General features: G+C 67.3%; 3 protein-coding genes across 4 annotated transcripts; 2 read left to right on the forward strand and 1 right to left on the reverse strand.

Annotated features, from left to right (window-relative positions):
- The first annotated feature begins 67 nt into the window (after positions 1-67).
- Positions 68-5,681, forward strand: NDUFS7 (NADH:ubiquinone oxidoreductase core subunit S7). Of its 2 annotated transcripts, XM_045991596.1 has the most exons (8): positions 68-218; positions 821-854; positions 1,694-1,762; positions 2,248-2,365; positions 3,406-3,585; positions 3,659-3,705; positions 4,192-4,280; positions 5,512-5,681. In XM_045991596.1, exons 1-8 carry the CDS (start codon positions 203-205, stop codon positions 5,607-5,609), a joined length of 651 nt encoding a protein of 216 aa, XP_045847552.1. In that variant the 5' UTR covers positions 68-202; the 3' UTR covers positions 5,610-5,681. The 2 variants fall into 2 exon arrangements, with proteins under 2 accessions (XP_045847552.1, XP_045847553.1); XM_045991597.1 differs by lacking the exons at positions 68-218; positions 821-854; positions 1,694-1,762 and adding an exon at positions 1,882-2,044.
- A 521-nt stretch (positions 5,682-6,202) lies between these two features.
- Positions 6,203-9,217, reverse strand: GAMT (guanidinoacetate N-methyltransferase). Its single transcript, XM_045991595.1, has 6 exons — positions 8,967-9,217; positions 7,862-8,007; positions 7,631-7,694; positions 7,312-7,379; positions 7,043-7,153; positions 6,203-6,556 (listed from the first exon to the last, which is right to left on the reverse strand). Exons 1-6 carry the CDS (start codon positions 9,145-9,147, stop codon positions 6,416-6,418), a joined length of 711 nt encoding a protein of 236 aa, XP_045847551.1. The 5' UTR covers positions 9,148-9,217; the 3' UTR covers positions 6,203-6,415.
- Positions 9,218-12,308: 3,091 nt separating this feature from the next.
- On the forward strand, positions 12,309-13,494 carry LOC123932997 (translation initiation factor IF-2-like). The gene is made up of 2 exons (XM_045991817.1): positions 12,309-13,036; positions 13,076-13,494. The coding sequence occupies exons 1-2, from the start codon at positions 12,720-12,722 to the stop codon at positions 13,419-13,421; spliced, it is 663 nt and encodes a 220-aa protein (XP_045847773.1). The 5' UTR covers positions 12,309-12,719; the 3' UTR covers positions 13,422-13,494.
- Positions 13,495-13,709: the final 215 nt, after the last annotated feature.

The following is a 13,709-nucleotide window of genomic DNA, read 5'->3' on the forward strand; positions in this document are numbered from 1 at the left end:
CGCCCCCCGCGCCCCCGCCAGGCCCGCGCGTCCCCGGGTGGGCGTCCGGGGCGCGCGGCGGGGGCCCGGCCGCGGAGGCGGAACGTCCCGGCGCCGGGGCCCGGCTTCCGCGCAGCAGCCGAGCCGCTTTGGCAGGCGGCCCCGGGCACCCGGAGCGCCGGCGCGGACGGACCGCGGAGGTTGTTTGAAGGCCGCGGCGGACATGGCGGCGCTGGCGGGTGAGCGGGTCGGGGCCGCGCGCTCGGGGGCCGGGGGACCCGCGGCCTGCACGGGCACAGGGGCCGCCGGGCTTGCGCGGCCGGCGGTGGTCCGCGTCCCGGGGGCGCGATCCCCGCGCCGCGAGCCGTCCCCGGCCCTGAGTCTGCGCCCGAGGCCGCGGGGGCCCCGGAGCGCCGCTGGGCCGCTCGGTCGTCAGGCGCGGCCGCTCGCGGGAGGCCCCGGCGTCATGGGAGAGGGCCAGGCGCCCCACGGCACAGACGGGGGTGCAACGGGTGCCGCGACCCACCCGGGGACGGCAGGGCCGTAACCCGCCCGCTAGGAAGGGCCGGCGTGGGTCCGCCTGGGGCACGGAGCTCCAGGCGCAGGGACCGGCTAGTGCCAAGGCCCTGAGGCAGGAGCGACTGTGACGCGCGGAGGAAGGGGAGGCTGGCCCGGGGGTGAGGGGCCTTTTTCCGGGCAGGGGAGGGTCCCTGTGTGGGTCCCGCTCGGAAAGACCCCTCTTTGCCGAGCGCCGGCTACGTGGAACTTAGACCGAGGCTGAGAGGGAGGGTGCCCGGCGGGCTCCTGTGCAGCCTCCCGGAGCCCGCGGTTCTCTCCGCAGCTCCCCGCCTGCTCCCCCGGACCCTGGCCCTGCGGTGAGTGTCTGCGTCTCCCCAGCCACAAGGCCCTGCCAGGGCGGGCTCGGTCGGGGGGGGGGGGGGGGGGGCCGGGAGGGCCCTCCAGCAGCATCAGGCGGCTGGGGGGCCAGGGGGGGCCCCCCCTGCTGAAGGTCACGTGGTGAGTCAGGCAGCCACAGTCCAGCAGTCTCCTCCGGCAGGTGGTGGTCAGGCCCCTCCGTGGGGACAGTCCAGGGGGTGGCAAAGCCTGCACCCACTCCCACGCCCACTCGCGGCGCACCTGTCACCTGTCGCAGGAAGGCGTTCGGTGCTTCTGCTCAGGTGGCGGCCTCCTGTAGGCCTCCTCGGGTCAGGGAGGCAGGCAGTGCCGTGCCCTCTCTGGTGGACAGAGCCCAGAAATGAAATCTCCGGTGCCCTGGGGCAGGGACACGGCAGCTCTGGGGAGAGCGTCCCCTGATGGGGGGAGGTGGGAGGCTTCAAGGAGCACGTGGTGGGGCTGACTTGGCCTTGTTTCCGTAAGACCACCTTTCTAGGAATCACTTGCAATCACGGCAAAATAAAGGCGGAAATGAGAAAACTAGGAAATGGAAAACAGACCCTTTTAGACAGGCTCCGCAGACTTCCGTGAAGGGCCAGCTGGGCTGTGAGCCCACGGCCGCGCTCTGCCTCTGAAAACAGATCCCACGGGCAGAAACGGGCGGATGTGGTCGTGTGTCAGTAAAGCTTCATGGACAGAAACAGGCGGAGGCCACATTTGGCCCCCTGGGAGAAGTGTCCCCACCCCTACTCCAGCACGGCCCTGTCACGGCGCCTCGGGCACCCCAGGCTCCCCTTCATGTGCACCCCCCTCTCTGCAGCTCCGGTGTGGGCGTGGCTACGCAGGTGCGTGGTGTCCACTCGAGTGTGGCCGCTGACAGCCCCAGCAGGTAAGGCCAGGCTTCCGGGGACCCTGCACACAGGAAAGCCCTTGCGGCAGCCCTGGGTGACACCAGGGCCCTCCCTTCACCATCAGGGCGAGGCAGCGTGGATCCCTGCCCTCAGAGCCCTGCCCAGCCCCGTCCTGCACATTCGGGACAATCTGTGCGACCCCAGACCAGCAAGGGCCGTTGATAGTGCGTCAGCAGAGCTCGGGGACACCAAGTTCCCCTAGGGACACAGGCCCGCTGGGGCCACAGCCGGCAGCCGTCATTCATGCTGTCATTCGGCACGTGCGTCCTGCCCTGGGCCGGAGTGCCCGACCCTGAGCGCCTGACCCTGGCGGCCCAGCTCCTGCTGGAGCTGCCCCAGACCAGGCCGTGGTGCCGGCTTGCTGCTGCCCTCTGAGAGGCTGCTCCAGGCCCGACCAAGGTGTGGGGGTGTTGGGGCGCCTGCCTGGCTAATGTCCGCCCCCTTGCCATGTGTTTCTATCCAGCACCCAGCCCGCGGCGTCCACAGCTGGAGCCGTGCTCCCCAGATCCACCGCCCTTCCCAGCAGCCGGGGCGAGTATGTGGTGGCCAAGCTGGATGACCTCATCAACTGGGCCCGCCGGGTGAGCCCCGACCCTCCGCGCCCCCGAGCCTCCCGCCGCCTGCTCCCACGTGCTCACTGTGCCTGTCCGCTGCGGGCCCTGCTGTCCCCTTTGTGCCCCGTCTCCTCCGGTCTGTCTCTCGGCCCCAGGGAACGTGACCACCTCCCTTCTGCAGATTTCCTGTTTCTGTTTCTTCTTTTCTTTTTCAGTGTAGAAGTGATTTTAACTGGGAAACCAGAGCGTGTCCAGAGCAGGGGTTCCTTCCTGGGAAAAACCCGAAAACAGGCCGCCCCCAGACCCCCAGTACTCAGCCTGTTCAGTCCGCGTGTTGTGTGCGCCTCTCGCTCTGCTGGGGGTGCCCGGGGTCGTTCCTGTGTGCGGGTGTCTCTGCGGCCGTGGGGAGCGCCCTGCCAGGGTCTGTGGCTCCAGCACGGACGTGGCCGCTGCAGGGTCGTCCTAACTGTGCTGTCCGGGTCGCCTCCTTGTGTAGCCCGCACCCGGGCGCCCGCGTGAACAGAGTGGGGTAGGCAGGACCCAGGGCAGGTTCCCGACGAGGCAGGGACAGCAGAGAAGGCAGAGGAGTACAGCAGGAGGGAGGCCGGCACCGAATGGATGGAGAAACGGTCAGGGGGCAGCCAAGGGTAGCCAGGAGGCCTTCCTGGGGGAATAGGCATTTGGTGTCCTTGAACCCTGGGAAGGGTTACAAATGAGTCAGTTGCAGGGGCTGAGCCCCAGGGTCTCGACTGAGCGGCGTGCGGCTTTCCTGGCACTGGGCCATACGAGCTGTGCTGAAAGCAGGGATCAAGGACATGCCGGGTCAGTGCGTGAACCACGTGGTCAGCACTCGCTTCACCCGGGCTCGACCTCTTTACTTCTTCGGGAACATGGCCGCTGGAAGGTGCTGGCCCACAGGCGTAGCTCGTTTTCCCTTCCTGTTACCACCCCGGGCTGGTGACCCTCCGGGGCCTGGCGGTGGCATGGTGGCCGTGGGGAGGCCGGGTTGCCGGGCCCTGAGCTGGGGCGGGCGGCACGGTCCCCTGGCTGAGCCCCTGCCCCCGCAGAGCTCCCTGTGGCCCATGACCTTCGGCCTGGCCTGCTGCGCGGTGGAGATGATGCACATGGCCGCGCCGCGCTACGACATGGACCGCTTCGGCGTGGTCTTCCGCGCCAGCCCGCGCCAGTCCGACGTGATGATCGTGGCGGGCACGCTCACCAACAAGATGGCCCCGGCGCTCCGCAAGGTAGGCCCGGCCCCGAGGCCCGCTGCCTGCGCCCCGGCCTCGAGCCGCGGCCAGACCCCGCCGTCTCTTCCAGGTGTACGACCAGATGCCCGAGCCGCGCTACGTCGTGTCCATGGGGAGGTGAGTGTCCGCCTCGCAGCCGCACCCCTGCTGTCTCCGCTCCCTCCGCCGCGGTCACCTCGGGACACCTCGTGGCCCCTCCCCAGGGCGCCCCTCTGCCGCTCGGGGTGCCCCGTTCTGGCCCTGGCCCTGCGGATGGACGCAAATGGCGCCGCCCCATGGGCCGTCTGCGCGCCCCTCGGCCTGCTGCCTGCCGCCAGCCCGTCCCTTCCCCACACCGCCGGCTCCTTCCTCACCTCGGTGTCCCGGGAGGTAAAGTTGGGGCCGTGGAGTGCACCTGCCCAAGTGCACAGTCCCGGGATGGGCCGCGGATTCACGGGCCGTCGGCTGTAGCCCCTAGTTCCAGAACATTCCATCATCCTCCAAGGAAACGTCCTTGGAGGACGCCCATTCCCGGTTCCTGTTTGTTGGGGGGGGGGGAGGTGGGAGGGCGGAGGGGACAGGGCCGGCGGCCAGCAGGCTACTCACTGCGCCACCCCCCTGCAGCTGTGCCAACGGGGGCGGCTACTATCACTACTCGTACTCCGTCGTGAGGGGCTGCGACCGCATCGTGCCCGTGGACATCTACGTCCCAGGTGAGCCAGCCGTGTCACAGGGTCCCCACACCCCGCAGGGGCTGCGGGCTCGCCCCTTCCCAGGCAGACAGGTGTAGGGCCAAGCAGAAGAGTGAAGCCCCAGCCGCCGCCTCCCTTGTCCCTGAAGGTCTCCCCCAGCTGGGGCCCAGGCCAGTGCGGACGGAAGCCTGAGCCTAAGCCTGAGCCGGGCGAGGGCGGCTCCTGGCCGTCTTCCGATGCACTTCACGTGGTTCCACGTGACAGACACAGCCCAGAGCGACAGTTAGAAAACAGAAGGTTTTTCCGGTGGTCAGGGCTGGGGTGCACGGGGTCTCGCTCTCATGAGGGAGGGCAGGGCTCCCTTGGAGCCCGGGTCGCCGGGGTGGCCGGATGCCACAGATGGAAACGCCCGACGCAGTCATGTGCGTCAGGAACGTGAGGAGCGTCTGCGATCCGTCACCCTGGAAAGGACCACGTGTCTGCGGAAAGCCCGTGTCCGGCCACGCTTGGGCCCGGGGCCTCCGCCCTCCCTGTGTTGGAGGTCGGGGTTCAGCCGGTGGTGCTCAGCCTGCAGACCGAGACCCTGTGTTCCTGGGTTCTCAGTGCCCCCACGGGAAGCCCGACCTGAGCCCCGGCGAGGCGAGTAGAGGGCCCTCGAGGCCCAGACTCTACGCTGCCCGGGAAGGTTTAGGTCACGCTCTGGCACCCTTCAGAGGGATGGCGGATGGTGATTAGTGTTCTGGAGACATTTGCTGAGGGCCTTGGCCACGCCAGCCCCCAGGCTACCTGTGCTCGTCCTCCCAGAGGCCCCAGGCCAGGTCATTGGGCTAGCGGACAGGGCAGCTGGGCCCAGAACGGGCAGCCCAGTCGTCCTCACTGCCCGTGGCTTGACTGCCAGGGTCAGGAACCCCCAGCCTGGGCAGTACAGGCGAGAGGCGGTGCTGGGGACGGAGCCCTGCCCCCCTCAGACCCCTCCCCGGACATGGCTCCGCCGCCCCCTTCCGGTCCCAGGGCCCATCAGGCCTCCGGCCGCCGTGCCTCCCCTTGGACCATCCCCATGGAGGCGCCCTTTGCCAAGCAGCAGGGATCCATCCGCGGCCCCAGCGTGGGGGATGGACACAGTTCCCGGCATCCCGTCACCGGTTGGGGCTGGGGGCTGGGGGCAGGGCAGGGCGGGGGTGGGGGGGTGGGGCGCAGGGCGGGATCGGCCACCTGTGGTGGGCAGGGAGACTGAGGCACAGCCCCCCCGCAGGCTGCCCGCCCACGGCCGAGGCGCTGCTCTACGGCATCCTGCAGCTGCAGAGAAAGATCAAGCGGGAGAAGAAGCTGCGGATCTGGTACCGCAGGTAGCGCGGCTCCTGCTCCCGCCCCCGTGACACCCCCCGCCCTGCTCCGGCCAATAAACAGACAGAGCTCCGTGTGTCCCCCTCCCCGTGTGACAGGTGGCCGCGGGCGCTCTGGGAGTGGGAGGGGGGACGCTGCGCCAGGCAGGCCTAGTCCTTCTGTGCAGTCCCCGAGCCCCCGAAGGAGGGCGGTGGACAGGCCGCGAGCCTGCGGACGCCAGAGTGGGCAGCCCTGCGGGCAGCGGTGGGCACGCTCGGCACCCGGGGAGGGGCGAGGCGGGGGTTCTGGGCTTAAATGTTTTGCTTTGTTTAAGGCCCTCCGCCTTAAACAGGACAGGGTGGAACCAGGGACTCGGTGGCTGCGTGGCCCCGACGCGCGCCACCTGCTCTCTGCTGCAGTGGCCGGCTGGGGGGGGGTTGACGAGTGTCCGTCCGCTGTGGCCCAGTGGTCCTGTAGGTCTGTTGTGGGCACAGGGAAGCTCACGTGCTGGGGGCAGAGTTCCCCCCTCCCCCCCGGTCTCCCTGGAGGTCCGTCAACAGAGGACGATGTTCTGTACATGAACTGTCCGGAGGGGCAGGAGGAGTCACCACACGCACGGGTTCGTACCGGCCTGTGGCTAGGCAAGCCCAGGGCTGGTGTTTATTGGGCCCTTGAGGACACGGATGGGGAAGGTCAGGGAAGCTTGTCCCACTGCTGGTGTGTCTGGCCTGGAACCCCGGACTGAGAGCCCCGAGCCTGCACTCCTGGCTGTGGGGGCACCACAGGCAGGCAGGACTGAAGGCCTCAGAGGCTGAGCCCCAGGCCCGGCGGGCTCAGTGCTTGCGGACTAGGGGCGCGATCATCCGCGGGAAGGCGTAGTAGCGGCACTCGGCGGGCGGGGCCAGCTCCAGGAGCTCCACACTGATGTTCTCCCGCCGGAAGCCCGCCTCCAGCAAGGCAGGCACCTGCGTCTCCTGGTGGGGGTGGGGGGTGTCACTCCTTCCAGGATGGCAGAACCGTTGCCGCGGCCCCTGGGAGCCGGGCTTGGCAGCCTGGCCGCTGGCCCGCAGGACCGGGAGAGCCCCCCGGCTGCGGGGGCCCCTCCAGGCATCTACGCTCGGGGAGCAAGGCCCCACCGTGGGCCTCCGCAGGCTGGCCTCCGCGCATCGCCCACACCACAGGGACGGCCGGCCTAACCCTGTAAAGTCCTGGTGGGTGGAGGGGGGCAGAACAGGGGCGATGCCGGGGTGGGGAGCCTGGGCCGTGTCCCTGTGTCCCGAAGGCGCTGAGGAGCCGCGGAAGGCCACTGAGCTGAGACCTTACCTGACTTCTAAGTGGAGGCTCACAGTCTACCCAGGAGACCACGCCCCCGCCCCCCAGCCTGGGCCACAGGCTGCTGCCTGGCTTGGGGCTGGGGCAGGGACCCCTCCCCCGCCCAGCCAACCCCTGGGCCGCCGCACCTCGAACATGGTGACGATGTCTGAGTACTGGGACTTCATCAGCTCCCCCCAGGAGGTGAGGTTGCAGTAGGTCAGGACGCCCCCGGGCTTCAGCAAGCGAAAGGCGTGGTCCTGGGCAGGGGGCAGTGGTCAGGAGGGAAGTCGGGGGTGTGGACGGAAGCCTTCCCTGGGGGCCTTCCCCCTCCCAGCAGTCAGGGAAACGGAGAAGGTGTGAATGGCACCCACCGGCACTCGCCCCTGGGGTGACTGTCCCCCCACGCAGGCCCTACCCTGATGAACTTGAACTGGTGTGTGTGCCAGGTCTCCTCGGACAGCGGGTAGGTGTCATACAGGATCCCTGCGCGGGCAGTAGGGGGCCAGAGCTCAGGGCTGGGCAGTGGCCCCGGCAGGGGTGTGTGTGTGCACAGAGGGCCTGGCTGTGCCCGGAGCTCCCAGCCCGCCAGCGCCCCCCCGGGGACGGCGTCCGCCTCTGCCACGCACTCCTGCGAGCGACACTACCAGGCGGGTTCCTGACAAGGTCGGTCCGCGAGCCACAGAGCGGGGCTGGGGGCGGAACTCCGGGCAGCACCCCCAGCCCCTCCCTCTTACCATCGAAGTGGCCGTCAGGCAGGGCAGGCACCACATCCTCCCACAGGCCTTTCAAGGGAACCACCTGGGGCCAGGGAGGCAAAAAGAGAAGATTGAGGGTCTCTGGTGGCCGGCCTCTCCCCACCTGCCGTAAGGGAGAGGGCAGAGGGGTTCCCAGGGGAGAATGCCACTTCCCCGTCCGCAGCAGTGACCCAGGCCCCCACGCTCTCCGGGGCAGGCAGACGTGGGCACCTTGTGTGGCTGCCGCGGGGCCCAGTCCTGGAGCCGCTGGAAGACGCCGTCGTTGCACTCGATGATCCAGTGCTCCTCAATGGGGGCCTCCTGCACCTTGGAAGCTGCGATGGCCATGCCGAAGCCCACCTCCAGCACCCGGCCCCCTGGTCACACAAAGAGCCCTGTATCACTCGCCAGGCGGGGGCTGGGCAGCTGCCTGGAGGAGGGGGCACAAGGCCAGGAGGGCACAAGCGGGGCGGAGGTTTGGAACACAGTAGCCCTGAGCGGGAACGGTGTGGGCTGGGGCCAGGGGCCAGGGGCCAGGGGCCAGGGAGGTGTGGGCAGCCAAGTTTAGGCATGGCCCAGGGTTGGGGGTGGGGGGTCAGACCCTGGACTTTGAGCTCCACTGGCCCTTATCTCTCCAGTTGGTTACTTTTCTCTACGTCCTACCCGTGCTTGCTACGATAAGGGGTGCGGGTCTGAAGCCTTAGACCTGCAACAACTGGGGAGGAGATGGGTCCCCACTGGCCCAAAGACGGGCCGGGGGACACCCCAACTGCGCAGGGACACTGGGTAGCTCACTCGCCAGGCAGAAGCACAGGGGCCAGAGGACCCATGCCCTGCCCCTGGGGCCCCCTCAGACTCCACCGGGCACAGGGCCACCCCTACAGCTGCTTCCCAGGCTCCGCTCCCCCCCCCCCCAGCTATTCTTAGCACGGGCCGGGCTTCTGGGGGCTCCGGGGCGGAACATTCCCCGCGGGTGCCAGGGCAGCGCCCCCGCCCCGCGCGACCTCCACAGACCCCCCCCCCCCGCGGGGAACACGGCTGAGCGCCAGCCGAGAAGGTCGTCGTCGTCGGGCCCATTCCCCCGACCCAGCCGGTCCCCGTCTGCGGGGTGGGGGCCGTCACCCCGGGAAGGAGGTTCCGGTCGTCCGGAGGCGCCTGCCGCGTGCAAGCCCGTGCCCGCAGCACCCCGTCCACTTCCCCGTTGCCCCCGCTGGCCTCACTTCGCGGGCGGGAAGACCGGGCACCGAGGGGCTCGAATGCACCCCAGCGGGACAGCAGGCTGGACCCCGGATCTGGGCGGCTTGCGGCCTCAGTCTGCCCCCGCGCGCCCGGCTACCTCCGGCGGTGGCGGCGGCCGCCAGCGCGTGCATGTAGGGGGTCTCCCAGCGCTCCATCACCGGCTTGCCCAGGATGCGCAGCTGCGTGTCCGCCGCGTCGTAGGCCGCGGGCGCCGCCTGCCACGCGGGGCCGCAGTTCTCGCCGGGGGCGAAGATGGGGGGCGCGGCGGGGGCGCTCATGCTTGCGGCGGGGCGCGCAGGGGGACTCGGCTGGGGACGCGCGGGTCAGGTCGCGGCGAGGCCTTGTGGGGCGGGGGCGGGGCGGGGGCGGGGCCGCAGGCCGGGGCGGGGCGGGGGCGGGACCCGGCCCGGCGGAGGCCACGGCGCGGAGGGCGCCCTGGGCCCGCTCCGTGAGCAGGTGGCGCGCTCGCGGAACGTCGCGGAGGTGGGGCGATGGCCCGGAACGCCCTGCCGGAGACAGCCGCTCGGGCCGGTTAGCCGTGCCTGTGTGACAGGTTACCCGGCCGCGGCCGCTTCCAGGGGCGCCCCTTTATCATCCCTTAGCTGGGTCCCCTGCCCCTCACCCTGTCGGAATGCTCGGGCAGGGGCCAGCCGGTTGTGGGGCGCCCCCGAGGCCGCCTCTAGGGAAGGGCCCGCCTCCGAGCCCGGGCACTGGCTGTGGGTGGCGGGAGGGCCGCAGTCCCCGGGCCGCGTGGGCCTCCGCGGGCTGACCACGTGCTTCCTCAGAGCCAGCAGGAGAATCTGCAACGTCAGAGCTGTCCGCAGCCTAATCACAGAAGTGACCCCGTCCCCCGGCCAGGCACAGGAGGGTAGGGATCGCACAGGCCCCGAAGAGCAGGAGGCCGGGATCGCTGGGGAACTCTCAGAGGCTGCTGCCCCAACGGAGCCTGAGCGGAAGCGGGGAGGGGGTGGTCAGCTCAGAGCTCTGAGGACCCTGGGACCATGACCTGAGCCAAAGGCAGAGGCTTTAACCCACTGAGCCACCCAGGCGCCCCTGGTTTGGTTTCTTTTTTTTTTTTAAGATTTTATTTATTTGACAGACAGAGATCACAAGTAGGCAGAGACGTGGAGGGGGGGTGAAGCGGGCTCCCCGCTGAGCAGAGACCCTGGTGTGGGGCTCAATCCCAGGACCCTGTGATCATGACCTGAGCAGAAGGCAGAGGCTCAGAGCTCATCTCCATGCAACTTGGACTCCATCCCCAAAAGCAGCGACGGCACAGTACGGGTCTGGCTGACAACTTAGCCAACCGGTTTCTGTTCCGGCTCCATCTTCCTCTCCTCTCAGATGGGCCGCACTCGTTCCTGCTCTTGTTGGCGGAGGAACGACACGAGGTCACTCCTTGTGTCCACTCCTTGTGAGAGACCCTAGCGTGTGCTGCGACTGTCTGCACTTCACAGCCTGGAGTCCGAGACGGCGAGTGACGTCCGTGACGGGCCACAGCAAGGCCGGGCAGAGAGGATGCGAGGCGGGCTGTGTCCCATCCGGCATTACCAGATTATGTAGACCCGTGTCACGCATATACCACGTAACACGTACTCCTGATCACAAAGGGGACCCGTTCGGTCGGAGTGCTCATGTGTTAGAGTCTGCATCAGCCCGCAGAGCCCATCCCCCTGGTGTCCTTTTGGTACGGCTTAGGATGGTTTTTACATTTTTAAATAGTTGGGGGGGCCCAAAAGACTATTTTACAACACATGGAAGTTACATGACATTCACCTTTGTGCGTGGGCAAATAAAGTTGTATCGGCACAGAGCCAGCTCCGCTCGCTACCATCGGCACGCTGGGGTTTTCCGGCCGCAACGGTCCAGGTGAGTCATGGCCGTGAAACCTCACACCCAGCAAAACCAAAAATATTTACTACTTCGCTCTGTAGAGGAAAAGTGTGCCAGCCCTGCTGTGCAGCAATGGGTCGTGGGAAGTGACGTTCATTCATTCATCAGACACATAAGGAGTACCTTAATTTGGGGGTTCCATCCGGACTCCCCTGGAGCTCAGAGCCTGCTTGGGGGGGGGGGGAAGTGAACAAGAATAAGTGATAAGTGGGGCACCTGGCTGGCTCCACCTGTGGCGCGTGCGGCTCTAGGTGTCAGGGTCGTGAGCTCAAGCCCCACACTGGGCGTGGTGCCTACTTAAAAAAAATTAAAAATTAAAAAAAAACAGTGAATGAGATTACAAGCCACGTGGCAACCACGACAGCACAGTCCTGTGGTTCCTGTCCAGTGCCCTGCTTGACCCGCCAACGTCCACGTTACCACATGTGTATATGTACGTAGTATACAAAATCATAACTTTTCTCTCTTTGTAAAGATTTTATTTATTTAACAGAGATCACAAGTAGGCAGAGACGTGGAGGGGGGGTGAAGCGGGCTCCCCGCTGAGCAGAGAGCCTGACGTGGGGCTCAATCCCAGGACCCTGGGATCATGATCTGAGCCGAAGGCAGAGGCTTAGCCCACTGAGCCACCCAGGCGCACCCCCTTCTTTTTTTAAAGATAGAACTTTTAAATTAAGAAGGATGAGGCAGATATTTGTACATTGTGTTCACAGTGGCCAGAAGGTGGAAACCACCCAAATGTCGGTCAGTAGATGGAGGATAAACACAACCTGTCCGTCCATCCGCACACTGAAATATCATTCAGCCCAAGAAAGGAAGGACCGTGATTCCTGCCACAACGCGGAGGGACCCCGAGGACACGGGGCTCAGTGAGGAGCCAGACCCAGAAGGACCCATCTTCTCCCAGGAGGGCCCCAGAGGAGTCCTGTCCACACAGAGAGGAGACGGTGGGAGCCGGGGCTGGGGCAGGGGTGAGGGGTCCGTGCTTTGTGGGAACAGAACCTCCGTGTGGGGGATGGACAGTTCTGGAGACGGAGGGTCGGGTGTGAGTGTGCTTCACACCGCTGAGTGGTGCACTCAGAGATGGTTACGATTTTGAATTTTATGTTTATTGTCCAACATTTGAAAGGAGACCGAAGCTACATTTTGTGGATTGGGTATGCGCGTCCCCACGTTACAAGGAAACTCAGAAGTGTCCACATACCCGTCACTGTCACAGCATTTGCTCTGGGGCAGGAGGTAGGAAATGAGTAGGAAGGAGGCAAAAAACAACTGGCTAGTTTATCTTTTTTTTTTTTTTTTTAAGATTTTATTTATTTGACAGAGATCACAAGCAGGCAGAGAGGCAGGCAGAGAGAGAGGGGGAAGCAGGCTCCCTGCTGAGCAGAGAGCCCGATGGGGGCTCGATCCCAGGACCCTGAGATCATGACCTGAGCCGAAGGCAGAGGCTTAACCCACAGGCGCCCTTAGTTTATCTTTTTTAAAGGATACGGAGTAGGGGCGCCTGGGGGGCTCAGTGGGTTAAGCCACTGTCCCCACGCTGGGATCGAGTCCCGCATCGGGCTCCCTGCTTGGCTGGGAGTCTGCTTCTCCCTCTGACCTTCTCCCCACTCACGCTCTCCCTCCCCCTCAAATAAATAAATGAAATTTTAAGAAAAGATACAGAGTAAACGGACAAAGCCCTAACGTGTTTGCCCCGTGGCAGGTGCAGGCCTGGGTCTTCCAGCCGGCCCCCCTGCACTGTTCGCTACCTTCCCAGGAGGTTGTGCGCCCCTCGCAGGGCTTGAACTCATGACCCCGACCTCGAGAACCGCATGATCTACTGACTGAGCCGGCCGGCACCCCAGCGTCTGTCTTTTCAGGAATGTATCGTTTTGAACAGTTTGTGTCTGGCTTCTGCCCCTTGACCACATCCTGGGTACTTCACCGGCCTCTGTGAGCGTGCGCAGAGGCCCCGATGGACGTGTGGGTCCGTCCCATTTCCGGCTCCTCCAACAGCTGTGAGCCTCCCGGGACAGCTCTGCGCCACAGGGCGGCCAGCCTTTGGGGTACCTTCCTGGAAGTGCGGCTGAGCTCCCCCAGCAGGGACACGCGGCCAAGCCCGGCCCCGGCGGTCCCTTCTCCGCATGCCTTGGGCCCGTCCTCCAGCGCCGCGGGCCCCCGTGCCTGCCCCCGTCCGGACTCCTCCGGCCTGCAGAGCGCCCGAGCCCTGCACGAGGGCAGCTCCCGGGCGCGGACGACCGCCTGCCCGCCGCGCCCCGCCCCGCCCCGCCCCGCTCGCGGCCCGCCCGCCCTGCGGAGGGGCCGAAGGAGGTCCTGCGCCCCGGCCGCCTGGGACCCCTCGGCCGTCCGCCGCTCCAGTCTGACCCTGAGAGAACACGCGCCTGCCGCCGGCGGGGAGCACCGCAGGGCACCGGTCCGGGCGGGCTGCTCCGGGCTGCAGGGCCGTCTGCAGGGGGACCCCAGACCCGCATCTGCGGGGGACGGGGGCACGCGGCGGGGACGCTTCTCCGGCCGCCGCCGCCCTCTCGTCCCGTCAGACGGGCTCCGCGGTCGTGGCCGAGACGCCGACGGGGAAAGCGGCGCCGCCGCCTCGCGTGACCCCGCAGTGGGCGTGGCCTCCGCCCGCCGTCGACCCCGCGTGCCACTTCCGACCTGAGCGCAAACAAGGAAGCCCAGCCGCGCCTGCGCCCCGCGGTGCCTGCCTCGGAGGGCCCGCGCGCGCGCGCACGCACGCACGCACGCCGTTCGGCCGCGCGCTCCCCTCCGCCGGGCGGGGCCGGCGCGTGGGACTCCACTTCCCAGCGTGCTCCGCGGCGACACCGTTCGCCGCGCAGGAGCCAGGCCGCCGAGCGGCGACACCGCACGCAGGCGCGCACGCAGGCACGCACTCCGGCGGGCGCACCCCTGGCCCCGCCCCCGGAGGCCCCGTGCGGGAGCGCGCCCG

Source organism: Meles meles, chromosome 20, assembly GCF_922984935.1.
Source record: "Meles meles chromosome 20, mMelMel3.1 paternal haplotype, whole genome shotgun sequence".
Taxonomy (NCBI): domain Eukaryota; kingdom Metazoa; phylum Chordata; class Mammalia; order Carnivora; family Mustelidae; genus Meles; species Meles meles.